Source organism: Prionailurus bengalensis, chromosome B3, assembly GCF_016509475.1.
Source record: "Prionailurus bengalensis isolate Pbe53 chromosome B3, Fcat_Pben_1.1_paternal_pri, whole genome shotgun sequence".
NCBI lineage: Eukaryota > Metazoa > Chordata > Mammalia > Carnivora > Felidae > Prionailurus > Prionailurus bengalensis.
Genome location: NC_057355.1, coordinates 45,569,464 through 45,588,860, shown reverse-complemented (window position 1 = coordinate 45,588,860; position 19,397 = coordinate 45,569,464). Strand labels below are relative to the sequence as shown.

The following is a 19,397-nucleotide window of genomic DNA, read 5'->3' as shown; positions in this document are numbered from 1 at the left end:
TTCACTCCATTAGCTGAGTCACCAAGAGCAGCAGTTTACTGGTGTGGACTTGGGGAGTGCTGCACTGTGTGGGCAGTTCTGCCCTCTGTCTACTCCAAGTAAAGACCAAGTCTTTAAAACCGGTGTGTTTTAAAGACTGTAGTCACACACTGCAGAAGGAAACGCAAGCATTTTCCCCCAATACGTTTAAAAATAGAACTATAGGGGGGCGCCTGGGTGGCTCAGTCGGTTAAGCGTCTAACTTCAGCTCAGGTCATGATCTTGCGGTCCGTGAGTTCGAGCCCCGCATCGGGCTTTGTGCTGACAGCTCAGAGCCTGGAGCCTGTTTCAGATTCTGTGTCTCCCTCTCTCTCTGACCCTCCCCCATTCATGCTCTGTCTCTCTCTGTCTCAAAAATAAATAAATGTTAAAAAAAAAAAATAGAACTATAGGGGTGGCTGGGTGGCTCAGTAGGTTAAGCTTCCAACTTCAGCTCAGGTCATGATCTCACTGCTTATGGGTTTCATGATCTCACTGCTTATGGGTTTGAGCCCCACGTCATGCTCTGTGCTGACAGCTCACAGCTCAGAGCCTGGATCCTGCTTCAGATTCTGTCTACATCACTCTGCTCCTCCCCTGATGAAGTTCTGCCTCTCTCTCTCTCTCTCTCTCTCTCTCTCTCTCTCTCTCTCTTTCTCTGTCTCTCTCTCTCTCTCTCTCAAATATAAATAAACATTAAACAAATTTTTTAAGAGATAAATAAATAAAAATAAAAATAGCACTGTATACCTAGCAGGACAAATCACAAAATGAGGTGGGGTACAAAGACAAACAAGGGCTCTCCCTGAAAAGTAACTGACCAGAAGAGAAGATTAAACGCGCATAACGAATCATGGAATCTCTGCAGACCGACAGCCATGGGTTTTTTGAAGATAACTTCCAACTCTGAGACTCAAGAAGGTGGAATTAGGACTGGCCTAAAAGGAGAATTAGACCATGGGGATTGACTGTAGCCAAACATCTGCCCGTAAGGGGCAGAGCGGGTAGCTAGACGTGGCCAGGAGATCCAGGTGAGAGGCAAAGCGAAAAGGTAAACTGAAGCCACACTGCAGAAGTCGAATCCATAGGACTCGGCAACCGATGGAATCTTTCAGTTAGCTATATCTTATATTTAGATTACATAAAATACACCTTTGCCACCTGACACCTACATACAACTGCTCCTGCAAACTGAAGACTGATTCATTGCCCCAAACAATGATGACAGTGTCTATTGTCTCCGTAGACCAGACAATGCTGGGCACATTGGCACTCCACAGTCACTGGAGAGGCTGTGCTAGGCAGGCTCCACCCAGGATGAGAAAGAGGGATCCGACCGAGGTGGGAGGAGCGAGTTGCCCTTCCTGTGGTGGACTTAATTATGTGTCTCACTTCTGAGCAAGTGCAAACTATGTTTCCTGCATTCTCCAACCCTCCTCCTCATCGCTCCCCCATCTAGAAGGGCAAGAACCTTAGGAGGAAAGAACAGGATGCTAGACAGATGGAGGATGCAGGGGGGGCTTAGAGGCAGGGGAGAGAAAGAGCTAGAAGGAAGAGGCTATCCGACTTCCTTTTTTTTTTTTTTTCTATACCCCAAGCCTTAATCCTAGATGATAGAAACAGAGCACAGAGCACAGAGTCCAGTGGTTGGAGTCCAGTAATTTCCTTCTCATTATGTACCCTCAATTAATAAATATTAATTTTATAATTAATAATAATAAATCCCTACCAGGAAAATAATGAGCTTTCAATTATTTACTTAAAGTCAAAACCTTAGGTCCTTGATTTATATTTGAAGTCTGTACTAGAGGTACAGACTTCTCTTTGTGATCAATGGAGAATTTAAAAACATAATAAATACGAGGCCAACACTGTGACTCTGTTTTCATGCTTTATTATTATTCTGAAAAATTAAGTTAGTTTCCAACAGATAATACCTACCATTACTTCATTGGTAATGGTAATGGTAACTTAAATTGGTTTTAGTTCCATGGGAATCTTACAAAAAAATTTAACTTACCACTTTCCACCTCCTTTCTCCCTAGTGCTTTATTGTGTTTGATTTTCTTTTTTTTTAATTATTTTTTATTATTTTTTTTAATGTTTATTTATTTTTTGAGAGAGAGATACAGTGTGAGCAGGGGAGGGGCAGAAAGAGAGGGAGACAGAGAATCCAAAGCAGGCTCCAGGCTCTGAACTGTCAGCACAGAGCCTGAGGTGGGGCTCAAACTCACAAAGCATGAGATCATGACCTGAGCTGAAGTCGTACATTCAACCGACTGAGCCACCCAGGCGCCCCTGTTATGTTTGATTTTTAAACTTTTCTAGTAAAAGCAGATTTAGGACCAAGATGCCTGGACTGTGGGTCAAAAGACTTGTAATTCTAAGGCCACCTCTTCTATTAATTTGCCAAGTGACCTTGGTCAGGTTATTTAAATTCTTTGGACCCTCGAGGGTCATCTGGGGAAGCCATGGACCACTTTGGGGATTTATGAATCTTCTTCCCAGAAAAAATGCACATATGAACACAGACACAATCTTTAGCAAACAACTTCATAGAAATCCCCAAGTAGTCTCCAGGATATTACTTATCCTGACATTCTACATTTATTTATTTATTTATTTATTTATTTATTTATTTATTTTTACATTTATTTATTTTTACATTTATTTATTTTTACATTTATTTATTTTTACATTTATTTATTTTTACATTTATTTATTTTTACATTTATTTATTTTTGAGAGACAGAGAAAGACAGAGTGTGAGCAGAGGAGGGACAGAGAGAGAGGGAGACTCAGAATCAGAAGCAGGTTCCAGGCTCAGAGCTGTCAGCACAGAGCCTGACGCACGGCTGGAACCCACAAACCGTGAGATCATGACCAGAGCTGAAGTCGGACACTTAATTGACTAAGCCACCCAGGCACCCTGACAGTCTACATTTAAATGCATCTGATCATTGGAAGAAACAAGTATTATTTGTAGAGCCATCACCGTGATGCAGGCTTGTGTAAGAAGGAATGAAGAGACCAATAACCACAAGCTGGTTCTACCAATCCTACCTAAAGGTAGTGCCTGACTGAGTATGGCTAGGAATGTAGAGTGGGGACCCACCGCTGTCCTACATACCAAGACAATGTATACCTAGATATGGGACCAGGACAAGTGTCAAGAAGACTGCCCAGTGACTGGAGATGTCTACATCATTCTGTAAAACAGTCTCTACTGTTAAAAGGCAAAGGGAGACCAAAAGAGTAGTTAGTGCCAAGAGCTGAGTTTAGCTTATGTAAAAGCCAACCTAATACAGAGATAGGATAAAATGACATCTAAGATTTGTTCCAAAATAAACCAAGGGAGGGGTGCTTGGATGACTCAGTCGGTTGAACATCCGACTTCAGCTCAGGTGATGACATCATGGTTCATGAGTTTGAACCTTGCATCGGGCTCTGTGCTGAGAGCTCAGAGCCTGGAGCCTGCTTTGGATTCTTGTTTCCCTCTCTGCCCCTCCCCTGCTCATGCCCTGTCTGTCTGTCTGTCTCTCTCTTTCTCTCTCAAAATAAGTAAACATTTTCAAAATAAACAAATAAACCAAAGGAAGGTGAGAATACAGAAAGGATTGGAACAACTATATGCCAATAAGTTAGATAATCTAGAAGAAATAGATAAATTCCTAGAAACTTACAACTTACCAACACCAAATCAGGAAGAAATAGAAAATCTAAATTATTAGTAAGGAGATTAAGTAAGTAATCAAAAACATCCTAACAAAGGTAAGTCTAGGACCAGATGACTTCACTGGTAAGTTCTACCAAATATTTAAAGAAGCATTAATGCTCATTCTCAAACTCAAAAAAAGAAGAGTAAAGAACCCTTCCAAACTCATTTTACAAGACCAGAATTACCCTGATACCAAAACCAGACAAGAACACTACTAGAAAATTACAGGCCAATATCCCTGGTGAACATAGATGCAAAAATCCTCAACAAAATACTAGCGAACCAAATTCAATGATTCATCAAAAGGGTCGTACACCAAGATCAAGTGGGATTTATTCCAGGGATTCAGGGATGGCTCAATGTCAACAAGTTAATCAATGTGATTGATACACCCCATTAACAAAATAGAGAAAACAAGCTGGGCCATGAATTGTCAACTGTTGAAGCTGGGGAATAAGTTTTCTCCCCATTTGTGTAGTTCAAATTTTTCCATTTAAAAAGAGAGAGGGAGAAAGAGAGGAAGTCAAAGTGAAAGACCCATGGGTTAATGCATTTTTGAGAACTGTGTTTAAAGCTAAGTTCGTCCTCAATTCACATCTTGTTGAGGAGCCCACAGATAGCACACAGTCTGTGGCTCACAGAATATGGAATTGACATGGGGTTGTTTGGGGAATAATCCAAAAGATAGGACTTTCAACCAAGACAAACAAGTATTTTTGTGTGTGTGAAGAAAGGCTTTGTCCACATCATGGCTCAGGGTTGGCTGGAAAGGCAGAATCAGGCAGTGAGCAGTACTGTCCCCACCTGTTCCCAACAGGATTATTCCACCCTCATGTCCAACAGGCCATCCAGCCCAGTCTGGTTTGGCAGGATTCACTGCACTCTCAGTTTGGACTTATTTGTAAAACACTTGGTACTTTCACAAAGCTCCCTTTAACAGAAAGAAAATTACTTTTCTTCTGGTTGTTAGTTTCTGCTTTTCCTTTTTTCTCCAACAAAAAAACAGCAACTTTGAAGATCATCCTGAGTGCCCACAATGCAAAAGAACTGCCATTCCATTTCCTTTGGGAATTGCTTTGGGAAAACAGCAGTGGATGTATAATAGACATGGGGGCTTCTGTCAAACACAGAGGTTCAGAGGGTCAGCCAGGGAAAAACGGAAGCTGCCACTGAATCTATTCCTGCCTCAGGGTATCCACCCAATTACCGCAAGCTGAAAGAAAAGGTTGAGGCTGGGGACCCGTAGCTCGGCCCTTGGGGAGTCCGCTCCCACACTGACTCTGGGCTTTGGCCATGCGACTTGCTTTGGCCAGTGGGACAAGAACAAGCATGATGCAAGCAGAGGTTTAACAAAATGTGTGTGCTGGGCTTGCTTTCTCTTTTGCTGTTCTTGGGAACCCTGTGACCACTGCTATGTAAATAAGCCAGGACTAGCTTGTTGTGACAAGAGATATACGGCAAAGTCATCTCCACTGCCCCAACTGAAATTGTGCCAGCTATCTGACATGGGAGTGAGGACATCCCAGATCATCTATCCCTAGCCAAGCCACCAGCTGACCACAGGGATCTGAGGAGCCAGTCCACCCAGCCCACAACTGCCCAGCCAATTCACAAAATCATGAGAAATAATAAACGTTTATTACTTAAACCACCAAGTCTGGGGTGGTTTATTATACTAAAAGCCAGCAGACACAATAGGGCAAGAAAAGGTGACTAATACACTGAACATCCTGGGATGCAATCCCTAATGACTCTTTTACATAACACTCAATGAGACTTACTAATGATTTGATTGTATGTCAACTGTCATCAGAATAATCAGGCAAAGATCCACAACTGACCATACACCTTAATATTCATCTCAACACAATGTTTGCTATAACCCTTGGAATGAAATCCTATGGGCTTCAGAGGTTTATGAACTTCCTAAGATTATATGAAGAATTGTCTGTTTATGTGTTTTTTCTTCTTAATTGGAAAAAGATGTTAAAAGTATGGAGAATAAAATAAATATGTATGTACACACACTGGCCAGAATTAATGATACTATTTTATTATATTTGCTTTGGATTTTCTAATCTATAAAGTAAATGAAACACTACCAAGTGTTAAAATTAGTCAACTGACCCCAGTCTTCTCCCTTTTCTCCATGCCTTTATTTATTTTTTTTAAGTGATCTCTAAGCCAAAGGTGAGGCTCAAACTCACAACCTTCGGATCAAGAGTTGGATGCTCCACCAACTGACCCAGCCAGGCCTGCCCCTCCTTCCCTCTTTAGCAGAATGAATTTGGTATCTTTCCAGTCCACTGATTTGTATTTTTAAAAGAATATATGCATAAATATATATGTATGAATACATATCCCCAAACAATATACTGTGTATAGTTTTTTTTTAGTTTTTCTTAGTTTTTATTATATGTATCTTTTTACAACTTGCTTCTTCACCAAACACTACTTTTGTGAGATCTATCCATACTGATACTTGGTTACCAATAAGTTGCGTGTATTTATGCATTTCTCTACTAACAGACATTTAGATTGTTCTGGCTCATTTTTGTTTTTACTATTACAAACACTGTTGGGACACAGGTCGATAGATTCCAACATATTTTCAGAGGACCTCAGGATACCCCCCAAATAATAGGAGTCTCTGTTTGACAAGCTGATGGGGGTAAGTTGAATTCTTATGATTTTGTAGACATATTTCTGTATTCAAGTGTTCCCAAGTCTTGAGGAAGCCATCTTTATTCATACTCTAAAATAGCTTAATAGATGCTTCTACATTTAAATTCAAAAATTTCTATAACAAAGGTCTGCATCTACTTGGGGCACCAAAAGCAACCTTATTTTTGTTGTTGTTGCTGAAAATTCCTACAATCAGACAATGACAATGTCTACATCATTCTGTTACCAAAAAATACTATGCTAAGTTGCTGTCGACATCAAATGTTGGTCACGCCGATTAAATTACTAAGCCACTAATGATGTGGTCCTAATTTTTTATTTGTTTTCTTTCATGTAGGAGGACTAGTGGGCTAGGTTTCTTGTGGTTATCTTGTTTCCCTTATTTTCTACTTTTTTAACCTAATTGAGATCAGAGCATTTTCTAGCATGACTTTTATTTTACCCTTATTCCCAGTGTGATATCACCCAGTACCCAAACTTTATGATATGCAGTCTCCAAAACAAGGAAATTAAAGCCAAGATCCTTACTACCCATGACAGACAATGTTCTTAGGTCTAAATTATCCCACCCTGGCACTATTGAGTAAAATTAGCTAAAACAGATTATTTTTTAATCAACCTTGTCTTCCTTCAAAAGTAGGTGAAATGATTAAGCGATATACGGATGCTTGGATTCAGAAACTTCAAATTAGAAATCATGTATTCAATTGCTTGTGAAAGAGCATAAAGTTAAAAGACCTGCTTCCTTACACACAAGTTGTATGCCCCCTGAACAGTTCTCTTTCCCTTGTTACACTTTGGTTTCTTACCTATAAAATGGCAACAAAAACCATCATTGGTGCAGGAAGAAGTGAATCCACCTATACCAAAGCTGTTTGTTACCATTCCTCCATTAGACATGAGCTCCTCCCAGAGGCAGTGCTTAATTTATCTTTGATTTCCCAATGGTTGCTGCCATATTTGGTAAGGATTCCTACCTAGTAATAAACATGTACGCTATAACATCTTTCGTAACTGCTGTTGTCTTTTCCACTTTAGGGTTCAAAGCTCCCCACCTCCAACTACCTGCGTTCTCTGATAAGACCATTCATACTTGTCAAGTTATAGTCAGAGGCCTGAGCACCCGCTGGTGTTACACATTTGAGTGCCAATGCCATAAACTAGGGAGAACACCCAAAGTAGGACTTAGGAGTTTGGAGTGTCCCCCAAGCCTGCCTGTGTTGCTTCACATTCTGCACTAGAGAGGGGTCTACATGTCTCAAAAGCAACAGGAAGTTGACCAGCTCATCAATGACAGGGAGGGTCTCCCTGGTACGTAGCTCTAGAGGCAAAGTCTCTGCACAGTTATGACAGGCTGGGTAAGCAGGTTACGTGGAATTACTATACCACCACCAAAATGTGATAAATATGCTTACCAGGAAAAGGTTTTATAAAATAGGTGGAAAAATACAAGAGTCCAAATTGTACATTTAGCCCATAATTACAACTACATAAAAAGGGTGTGCATTTGGACAGATTAGAAGGGAACCCAAAAGCATGAAAATAATTAGTATTAGGGTAGTGACATTACAGGTGAATCCTCCAAATTTATTTCAAAAATTGAAACAGTAATAAATAAAAAATAAATGACCTTCCATCTCCAAGTAGGCTTTTCTGAAGGAAAGAAAGAAAACTACCCGGTCACGTCTAGACTCTAAGGAAACAGACCCTAATCCAACACTATGGTTTGGTGGGAAAAGCCTTATTTGATTGGGATCAGAAAATGAATCCTGCAACCAGTTCAGTCAAATCCTACTTCTGAGGCTTCAGAAGTCAACCCATCTACACTTTTCTGTGAAATCCAGCAAAAGGACTTAGGATAGAATTCTTTAAGATTTTTTTTTTTTTTTTTTTTAGTAACCTCTACACCCAACATGGGGCTTGAACTCATAACCTGGAGATCAAGAGTCATATGTTCCAGGGACCCAGCCAGCCAGGTGCCCCTAGGATAGAATTTTTAAATCTCTTGTGGGCATTCTACAATGTAGTATGTTTTACTTTCTACAATGTAGCGTTATCACTATAAGTCCCATGAATGAACTTTTAACAAACACATCAGAACTCAAAACAGGGGAGAGACCATGGCCCCCTTCAGAGCAGTTTCTTGTATTTATTCCTGGAAAAAGCCACCTCCTCTTTGTCCTCCAAAGCCTATCGTATGGTATTTCACATCTTCAGAAGGGCCAATTTCTTCTTTGGGGCAGAATGTAACTTCTGGAAACAGCGGAGAGGGACATCGTATGAGTAAGATGGGTGATCAAGCTGAACACTAAAGTTTTAGGTCAAAAAAGAAGTAAAAAAAACAAACAGATTTTCTTAAATGGCCACTCAGAGGTGCTTTGTACTTCAATGACATTGTTCCCTGGTGGCAACTCAGAAGGGCGGGCTGACTTCCCTGGGACGTACAGTGCAAAGTTCCAGGGCTGGTCAAAGCCAATCCCTCGATTTTAGGGAGCACTCTTACAGTTCTACTTTGCTCAAGTGTGGCTGTCATAAAGATAGGTTAAAAAAAATACCTTGCTACGATGCCCAAAAACCTTTTGTCTCTGCCAAAATAAACTGTGAAGCTGAAATTCAAGACACAATTTGTTTACCATTATTACAGAATGTGCTTGTAAGGCCAAGATGTTTATTTTTAGTACCTTTGGCATTTAACCTTTAACCCCTTATTGCTCTGTAAATATTAAGTCCCAGCAAGGTAAAAAAAATAATAAAATAAAAATATTAAAACCTCACCATTTTAATAACATATTGATGAAAACACAATTGCTGTATCTTTGTGAAAAAAAATAGTAGATGACTCAGGCTTGGAAAATCATGACTGTACATAATTTCTATATATTCCATGATGAAGCTCATAATACTTTGCATTGGTATACAGGTTTCAAACTATTTCTGCTTTTTGAACCCAATGAAAATAGCTGTCACAAGTTCTGACCAAGTAATGAGACCCAATCGTTTCTCATTAGGAAATGCAAAGTATTACATGTTCTCTCTTTCATTTAGTCTCACATGAGCTCATGACATTAACACTGAGTACAGGAGCAAAAAGTCATATCCCAAGTCAATATTTACCAAAATGTTCATTATCTAGGCCCAAAGGTAACTCCTGAGACAGACCTCAAATCCAGGAGATTCAACTAGAAGAGTAATAAAAGAGGTCTAGCATGCAATAAAGGGGTTGTGGAGGGTGGGGATTTTCCCCAGAAGAGGCGGGGGTGGGGTGGGGTGGGGGGGTGGAGAGGCAGGTGTGATGGGTTAAGAAAGAGAAGTTCAGTTCACAGCCTCACCACTCATACAACTTACACATCTACACTGGTGTTTAGATTGCTCCAAATCTGGATGCAGATTTTCCTTGTTAATAGCCTGGTGATTCCATAGGCTGAAAATACCAGGGAACTCCCTCTCTTAAAGGAAACCCAGTGGGAAGGTGTGGATGTATCAGTGAAACACCATTACTGGTATATGGTTAAAGTTGAGACATTCCTGCTGGTGAGCGAATGGAAGAAAGCATGTGGTTCTCAGGGACACCACTTTGAGATTTACAATAGAGTGGCTACAGACAGCTGACCTGCAGGTGTTTGGCCTTGCAGCAATGATCAGAACACTTTTAAGAATTAACCGGTCTGGCACAAAAATTTGGATTTCCAGCTTCCCTTGAAATATGTAATAGGATCAATGTAACCATGGCAATGTGGTAGTCGTCACGAACCATGGCCTAAGGTCAAGTAACGGTACTTCTTTAGAGGGGTATATTTACTCTCTAGAGGACAGCCTCACCCTATGAAAAATTGTATGTATCCTGGCCTTTGCAGACATTGGAGTTTGCAACCACGGACAAAGCTGAAATCCCCCGCAGGAGTGTGAAGGAGGCGACTTTCACTCCTTCTGCTACTGTCTGCTTCCTCCACTTCTCTATCCCTTTCTATCTGCTGCTCCACGGGCTTCCCTTTGTGCCCTGGGCCAACCAAACTTTTCCCATGAGGCTGGCCAACCCAAGCTGGCCCCTAGATAATGTCCTGAATTCCATATCCTTCCCTAACCCCTCTGCCTCCATCAAAACTTTTCTGTGCTTCAACCCATTTTTGTTTCGGTTTGGCTTTGTACTATGTCGTTTTGGCCAGGAAACTACTAGCAATCTGATAAACTAATCAGTGGGAGTGGACTAGGTTACCTTCCCAGAAAACATACTTGAAATGGATTCCAGACTTTCTAAATACGTGCCATGCCTTCACCCAAGGGAACTTACCTACCTCGTAGTCAGCTGTCTGACAGATTTCTAAGTACATAAGTCTATTCCTGTGTATTTTTTATAAATAACATCTGTATTTACTCACAAATAATATGCAAGTGAGGGAAAGGGGCATATCCTGACCATCGTCTGAGGTGATGGCCAATTCAGATTTACTCAAATAGTTCAGTATATTTAAGTCAGAGAAGCCCTATGAATAATAATTTCTGCACCTGACATATATAGATAGCAGAGCTACAGACATGGGTTCCAGTCCATTGGACAGTCCAAGCCGTCATGCCCACTAAAACAGAACTCCCTTTGTAAACGATAAAGCCAAATTCGACAAGGGAAATCTTAGTAGGCTATGATTATTAATCAAAGTCAAAGGAGATTGTGGGTCCGTCCTAACCAAGGTGCACTAAATTATAAAGACATGCAGAGATTTTTTTTTTTTTCAGTTCGTCAAGTCTCCAAACATAGTTGTTGCTTCTCCAAAGATGGAGAAAAGTGTCCCAAAGTGAGCTTTCAGGAAAAAGATAGGAGGTGAACTCTACACTGGACATTGTGCTCATGAATCAGAAAATGACAATCTTCCTCATGAGTCACAACTGAATGAGTCTTGGCAGGGCCTTAGGGACAGGTTGAGAGTCTTCCTCGTGTGCTACCAGACTTCCTAAGAGATCACACACACAAACAGGCAAACACACAACAATACAGGAGCTCTCCCTACAGCCCAGCCAAGGGCCCCACAGATTCTCTTCTCCATCCTAACCCTCAGCCACACCCACTGAAGGCAATGCCCCTTCTCTTCCTGTTCTAAGCAGCTGAAGGATGCAGCTGGGCAGACCCACACAGATGTGAATGAAACACAAAATGAAGCCTCATTTGGCTTGAAAGGGTCGTATATCAACAGTAAACATTCTACTGAGGTTGCCGACTTAGGATGGGGGATGCTCTAAGACAACTTCACCTAGCTAATGAACAATTTCTCAAGCCAGTGAAGAAATGATTCATTTAATTTTGGCCACGTTACTCTACCTCTAGTAGACGGAGCGATGGCGCATGTCCTGTTTCAGGGCAGCAGCTGCTTTAACTTTTTTCTGATGCACTGATAGCCGCCCGGCTGGCCACAACACCGCCATCTGTGCTGCTGGCAGGGAACCCATCAATAGGTAAGTCACACCCTGTCCTCCGACAGACATACTACGCAACTCTGGAAACAATTCTCTTCCTTAGAACATGCCTCCTCCGCATCCATTCGATCAACCATCTACTTCAAAAGCAATGTGGCCGAGCTGAGCACCTTATTTCTGAGGTCTCCAGAACAGGCATCAGAGACTACTTTTGCAGTGTGTCCGGCATGAAAAATGAATTCACTGAGGCAAAGTTAACTTTCTCAAGGTAGCGCTCAAGTATTTGAATTCAGTAAGTTTCTTTAAGCTCTTGACATAAACATATTGATTTTGTTTTGTTTTTAGAAATATTGAACCATGGAAAATAATTATAGCAGTTCTAAAGTACTAGGACTATCACATTGCTGAAATTCAAGTGTCCGATTAGGTAGTGGCCCAATTAGGTAGCTCATCCACCCACCACACATCAGTGTAAGTAAATGGTTCTCTCACAGGGGCTCCAAAAATAACGTGGAGCAGACTGAGTCCTTAAACCCTGAAACTTAAAGAGGAAATTTATTTACAGATCAAGTGTCCTCTTAGGGAGAGGCAGAGGTGACACAACTCTGGACTAGGTAAAAAGAAAAAGCTTCTGTCAAAGATGCCCTTTTAAAGACTGTTTTGTTTTTAAGCATTCTTTTGAATAAACACAGCACTCACTGGGTCTTAGAGTTGCTTTTGAGTTTTGTATACAGGTTCGCATGGGCCTTGGCTACATTTCTCCGGCTGGTCTTGCGGGATAGATTTTTAAATCAGCGCTGTACCAATTACCATTTTGACTTAGCTCCCCATTCACAGTCATTAAAACTTAACAAAACAAACCAGAAGAGGATCAGGTCATCCACCCAGGCAGGGTTCTTTGAAAAGAAGCAAGTGTGGAAACTATGAAGCCTCGTAGTAGCACTTTTTTTTTTTTTTCTTTCTTTCTCGGATGGACTGTCAATCTCTTCAAAATCGAGTCCTTGCCTTTGTGCTTTGGATAGAAACGAACACCATACCCAAACCCAGGGGGATGCGGCTCAGGTTAATGGGGCGGAGTGAGTTGCTGGGGGGCGGGTAGGGGGAAAGTCAGAGCCGAGTGAGAAAAAGTCGGCCACTTCCCTGTATTCCCAAAGTGCCAACGGAAAAAGAACAAAACACTCGACTTCCTCCCGTGCGACCCGTTCGCGGTACACCCGAAAAGCGCCAGTCACCTCGCCCTCGGGGAGGGGGTGGGGGGTGGGGGTGTTTACTCGGCCTCGCGGGCGCGGAGACCCAACCAGCCGCGAGGCTGCCGGCTGCGCCCGGTCACTTTCGCTCTCAGCCGCCCGCCCAGCGCCAGGTGCTCACCCTACCTGGCGCCCCCGCCGGCCTTTGTGCGGCCCGCGCCGCCCCCGCCGGCGTGTGGCTGCCAGGCGGGACAGCTGCTGGCGGCGCGGGGGGCGGAGAGGCGGCGAGGCGGGGAGGCGGCCGGCGCCCGTGCCCGCCGGCGGGGAGGGGGGCGCGGGGCGCGCGCAGGGGAGGGGGCGCGGCGAGCCGGCTCCTGCGCCTCGGTGCCGCGTTCCCCGCCGCCGCGGGCAGGACCGCGGGGCCACCGGCGCTGCCCCCACCGTCCCCGCGGAAAGAGAGGGGTCCCCTCCGAGGGCCGTGCCCCCGACCGCAGAGCTGCCCCCACGCTGGCTTCCGACAGCTGGCAGCCATAGCAACCCGGCCACAAAAAGTTTCGCGGCGCCCAAAGCGGCTTGAAAGAAAGTTTTCCTTGGCCCCTCGCTCCCTCTCCCCCAGCCAGGGTTTACGGAAAGCAGCAGGCAATCAGAACTCGCGACGTGCCGACTCCCGCGTCCACCTTCTCCACCCCTGGCCTCGGCTGCGCGCCCAAGGTGGGTGCCCCGCGCCGACGCTTCCTGCCCGGTCCCAGGGTCAGGCGGTCCCGGGACGCCGTGCGGCCAACTCACCATGGTGACTCGCGCCGCGGTCGCGCCTCTGCCGGCGCCGGCTGCCGGGGAGCTGGGGCTGGAACGCAGGCTCCTGGGAGAACTTCAAAAGTTGGTCCCCTTCGCCAAAAACGGGCTCTCGACACCCAAGCACTCACAGGAGCCAATGGGAACCCTGGGGGGACTCCATCCAGGCGGGATCGGCGGCGCTAGGTGAGGGCGAGAAGGAGGAGACTCAGCAGGCGGGGCGCATGCTGCAGAGGGCAGGGGTCCGCTCGGACCAGGCGCTCGCCCCGCCCCCCCTCCGCCTAGGTGAGCCCGATGCTCTCCGCGCGTCTGCCTGGCTGCCCAGCCTCGCTCCTCTTTTTTCGGCCACTAACTCTGTACTCCTCCGGCAGAGCCTCGGCTCGGGCTGGGCAATCTGTCCATAAATGGAGAATTCAGCTCAGGCCTGACCAATCAGGGTTTGTTTTCACAGCGTCACTCCTCAGGGAAACCGTGGTAGCCAACAAGCTTGGAGCTGCTGGAGTTTCCAAAGACCTCTGGATCCTGTAGTCCTCCACGCTAGCCTCCAAAGAGCGCTGCTGACCCGGCTCGCTCCGCAGTGCAAGACCTGAACTGTTGGGAACAAAACCCTCCCTGAAAGAGAGGTAAGCCTCTCATTTTTTTTTTTTTTTTTAAACGCGTAAGTTACAGTAGGTGTGGCTTCCAAGCTGAAGTGGTATGATTTTCCCATAACTTTTTTTTTTAAGAAGGAAATATTTTATCAGCATCAAAGATCAGAGTCGTGGCAGCAACCCAAAGGAAATCCTTTTTCTTTCCAACGTCTGGATTGTGAGGAAAGTCAAAAATATCGTTTCCCCTACCCCTCCTTTTACCTGAATTTCCTTGGAAAACAAAGGAAGGCTTTTTTTTTTTCTTTTTTCTTTTTTTTTCTTTTGGACTTTTGGGTGGTGGAGAAGTTGCACTGCAGTGAGCAGAGAGACGAGAGAAATAACTGGGAAGAAAGCACTCTCCAACCTCTGTGAACCCTGTCTGTTGAGAACAATTAGTGAAACCGTCACGGCGCACGTATATTATTTCAGAGTGTGGACTTTCAAGACTGGGGGTGGGCAGTGTGGCCGAGATTGGAGGTGGGGGGAGAATCCAGAAATAAAGGCAGGGGCTCTGGTTTTATTGTTTCTTAAGAGTTTAGCAAGTAAACTTGGTTACAACAGGACTATCCTGCCAGGAATCTGTGTTAGGTAAGATTTGAAAACTTCACGGCCTGGATTAAGTATGAAGCATAATGATTTATTGTGATTTACTTATGAATTTTGGCGGTGGCCCTTCACATATGTATAGGATCCTAGAGTTGTATGGATGTTAAAAATGATCTTGTCTAGAACAGGTACACAAAATGTGGTATATTCACGCAATGGGATACTATTCAGCCTTTAAAAAGGAGGGAAGTGCTGACGTGTGCCACAACATGGATGAACCTTGAAAACATTAAGTGAAAGAAGCTAGGCACAAAGACCACATATCATATGATTCCATTTACATACAAGTAAATAATGGGGAAATCTATAGGGGAAAGTAAATTATTGATGGCCAGGGCCCAGGTGAAGGGGGGGGGGGATAATTTATTAATGGGTATGCGTTTTCCTATTGGGCTGATGAAAATATTCTGGAATTAGATAGTAATTAGTCGTGATGGTTGCACAACTTTGTGAATATATTGAAAGCCACTAAATTGTATGTTTTAGAAGGATATGTAAATTGTATCTCCGTTTGAAAAATGGAAAGAAAATCAAATTGACTAAATTCTTGTAGTAATCATCCACACAGTGAGACAATAGATATAACTGAATGCCTACTATAGGTCAACTGTGAGTACACTGCTTTCTGCCCTCACCAAGCTTACAATTTTAGAAGGAGGAAGACAGAAGATACTTATGGGAAAGGTATAAATGTAATGAGAAGTGGCAGTAGTTTTGTGCAAGGAACTGCCATATTTGCAGCTATGGTTTAGGGTAGAGAAGTCATATGGCAGCAATCTATAGCATGAACTGGAAAGGAAACAGCAAGACATCTTCCACCAAATTCTCAGAGAAACAGATCCGATGTTTCAGGGGCATGACAGAATATGATCAGGTATTTTAGGAATTAATGAACAGAGGTTACCAAAGGGAATATTGGAGTTTATCAGTTATACCAGAAACACTACTTATGTTGGAAATGACACGTTGCCTAAGCCACCATCCCATCCACGGATTGACTTGGGCTTCACGGGATACAGACAAAGATGTAGTTGTTTTCCCCAAGGTTAAACCAGGGATACAATGAGACACTGAAAAATCTTTTAATAATTCATCAACAACTTATCGATCTTGGATTCATCTATAACTATCTTGACACTAATTGTTGATTATATTAACATTTGAGGTTGTTTTTTTTTTTAATACTTACTTTTATTGTCCCTCATAACCTCTTTCCGGTTTCAAGTGTTAATTCCAATAGGTGCGACTCAAATGGAGATAAATGCTTGTGTTCATTTTGTAACTATATTTTGTAGGATAATTATTTTCCAGAATGAAGTATAAATATATGTATTAATTTTTATATCTAAGCAGTACTTAGATTATAAGATTTAGTGACACATAAAGCTGAATTTGAAGTCTAGCTGTGAGATCTTGATTTCTCTGAGCTTTAGCTCCCTTATCTAGAAAATAGATTGATGTGAGTATGAAATGAAATATGTGTAAAGATGGCCAAGAAATATTGGTTCCTTTTCCCTGCCACCTATACCATGTGTTCTAGCTTAGGGATTCATATCTGGGTCCCTGGGTGCGATCACACAGATCGTGGCCCTCTGAATTGTAATGCCAAAATCATGGGGGCTTTTGCACGTGCCTTTTTCTTCAGAGAGTTAATAGCTTTCATCCCAAATTCTCAAAGATGCCATAACTGCCAAAACATGAAGACCCACAGCTCTTGATCATATTAGTTACGTCCTTCTGGGTCTTTGACTTTGTCATTGCATTTTTCTTGAGATATAGGGATTTGAATGGAGTCCGATACTCTAAGGGCAGAGCTTGGATTCTCAAAGCAGAACCCACTAACGCACAGCTCAAACATAGAATATAGAGTATGAGCACGTGATAGGGAGCCTATAATTTCACGAAGAATCCTTCAAGCCCTGCCCTGCCCCATACTCATCTCAGGAAGATACGTTGTCAGTTTGGGCTTGTCAGTCTTCTGCCCTGGTTTACCTGGGAGAGTCCTGGTTTATGCTTTTATCTCAGTGAAATTATTAATTGCACCCCTCTTGCATTCCCAAAACACCCTGATAGTTTGAATGATAGATTATGATGACCCTGAATCTGGGACCAAATCTCACCCCCCTTGAAAATCCTCACTTTATGAAGTTTTCCAGTTTTCTGGATTTACACCTATTTTTAAGAGGGCTCACCAATATATTACCAGATAGTCATCGTTATTCGAGGTCATAGTAGCAATGAAATGAAAACAACTTTTAAAATTGTAAAACTCATTATAGACACATGATGGAGCTAGTCAGATGAGACTACACATCCATGGGCATGATTAAAAATGCAGTTTTATGTGGACTTGAATGAAAAGGAACAAAGAAAAAATCTCAGTGGAAAAAAAATCACTGCTTATTCATTTTGGAAAACAGTAAGAAGATAATAGAAGGCAACGAAACTAGTTTCCATGTCAGAACCCTAACATCAAACTGTATTCGCAGCAATACAATTAAAGAAGAATTTGTTGATGGGAAAATTAGGCCAGAAATCTTTGACAAAGCACTAGTGAAACAGAGACTTGTGTCACATCAATGTGGAATGTTCTGGGCAATCACTGCTTCTACCGTCACAGGCATTTATTAGGTTCAGTAGGTATCAGCTATGAGCTGAATGCTTACCGTATAATATCTAATCTTCCATACAACCCTATTAACTTCATTTGCAACTAAGAAACTAAGCTGAGCTTTGCAACCTGGGCCACAGACCAGCTCCCACAAAGAAGGGTGGCAAGAAAAAGAAGAGCCATGATGCCACCAACAAGGTAGTGACCAGAGAGGACGCCATCACCGTTTACAAGTGCATCCATGGAAGTGTGCTCCTTGGGTACCCAAAGAGATCCAGAAATTTGCCATGAGGAAAGTGGGAACTTCAGATGTGTGCATAGATACCAGACTCAACAAAGCTGTCTGGGCTAAAAGAATAAGGAATGTCCCATACCATATCTGTATACAGTTGTCCAGAAAATGTAATGAGGATGAAGATTCACCAAACGAGTTCAGGTTACCTAGATACCTGTCACCACTTCCAAAAATCTACAGGCAGGAGATTCCGGGTGTCCCTATTGGTTTTGGCTCAGGTCATGATCTTACGGTTCGTAGGTTCGAGCCCTGCATCAGTGACAGTGCAGAGCCTGCTTGGGATTTTCTCTCCCCCTATCTCCCTGCCCTTTCCCTGCTCATTCTCTCTCTCTCTCTCTCTCAAAATACGTAAATAAACTTAAAAAAAAATCTACAGACAGTTGATATGGTTGAGAACTAACTTCTGATTCCAAATAAAGTTATAAAACTGCCAAAAAAAAAAAAAAAGAAACAAACTAAGCTGAGTTTGAAGTAACTTGCCCAAGCTATCACTCAGCTGTTATGCATCAAATCTGTATATTTGCCTGACTCTGAAGCCCCAACTCTTACCTATGAGCAGTAACTCCATAGTATGAATGTCCTACTACAAATTTCAGAAGTTTTCCCTGAGGCAGGCCCAATATGAGTCGGAACACCTTAATTAAAATCCTGGGAGCCTCTGCAAACCAGGGCAGTGCTCCTGGAAAAATTCTTGCTTTTTTATGCAGCCTAAAAATCACATTTGTATAAGAAAATTACATTTGTATGCAGAGTTTAACTCAACTTTAAACATCTTTTTTCCTTAATATGTTAATATTCCTTCCTACAAAGGACATTGCAGAATTTCAACAGTTGGGTAACATAATGTGATGCTACTTGTGATTAACATTTAAAAAGTAGTGCAGGAGACCTGGCTGGCTCAGTCGGTAAAACTTGTGATTCTTCATCTTGGAGTCATGAGTTCAAGCTCCAAGTTGGGTGTAGAGATTACTTAAATTAATGAAACTTTTTTTAAAAAGTTTTGTTATCACGTAACAATTATTTTACTGAAATAAAGGAATGATTTTTACCAAAATAAAGGAAGAGAAAATATTTAAACGTATGTTTAAATTAACAGCTTATTAAATGCATTTTTGTTGGGGCGACTGGGTGGCTCAGACAGTTAAGCATCTGACTCTTGATTTTGGCTCCGGTCATGACCTCCTGAGCTGTCAACACAGAGCCTGCTTGGGATTCTCTCTCTCCCTCTCTAAATAAATAAATAAATAAATAAATAAATAAATAAACAAACAAACAAACAAACAAGCAAGCAAGCAAGCAAACATTTTTTTAATTATTCATTTTTGTTATTATATTTTCTATGATTTAAGCCAATATTTTCTTTTTTTTTTCCTTTTTCCTAGTTTCAATTTGACTTTTACATTCAGAATATAAACCCTGACCTTCTTCCAGATTTAAAAATGATTCAATA

General features: G+C 42.4%; 1 protein-coding gene across 1 annotated transcript in view; it reads right to left on the bottom strand.

Moving 5' to 3' along the window:
- Positions 1-18,396, bottom strand: part of MYO1E (myosin IE) — a 213,985-nt gene extending 195,589 nt beyond the window's left edge. Inside the window, exon 1 of the mRNA XM_043555306.1 lies at positions 13,801-18,396. Coding sequence (XP_043411241.1) covers positions 13,801-13,803 — 3 coding nt within the window. The 5' untranslated portion in view covers positions 13,804-18,396. The remainder of the gene's footprint in view (positions 1-13,800) is intronic.
- Between the last annotated feature and the right edge of the window lie 1,001 nt (positions 18,397-19,397).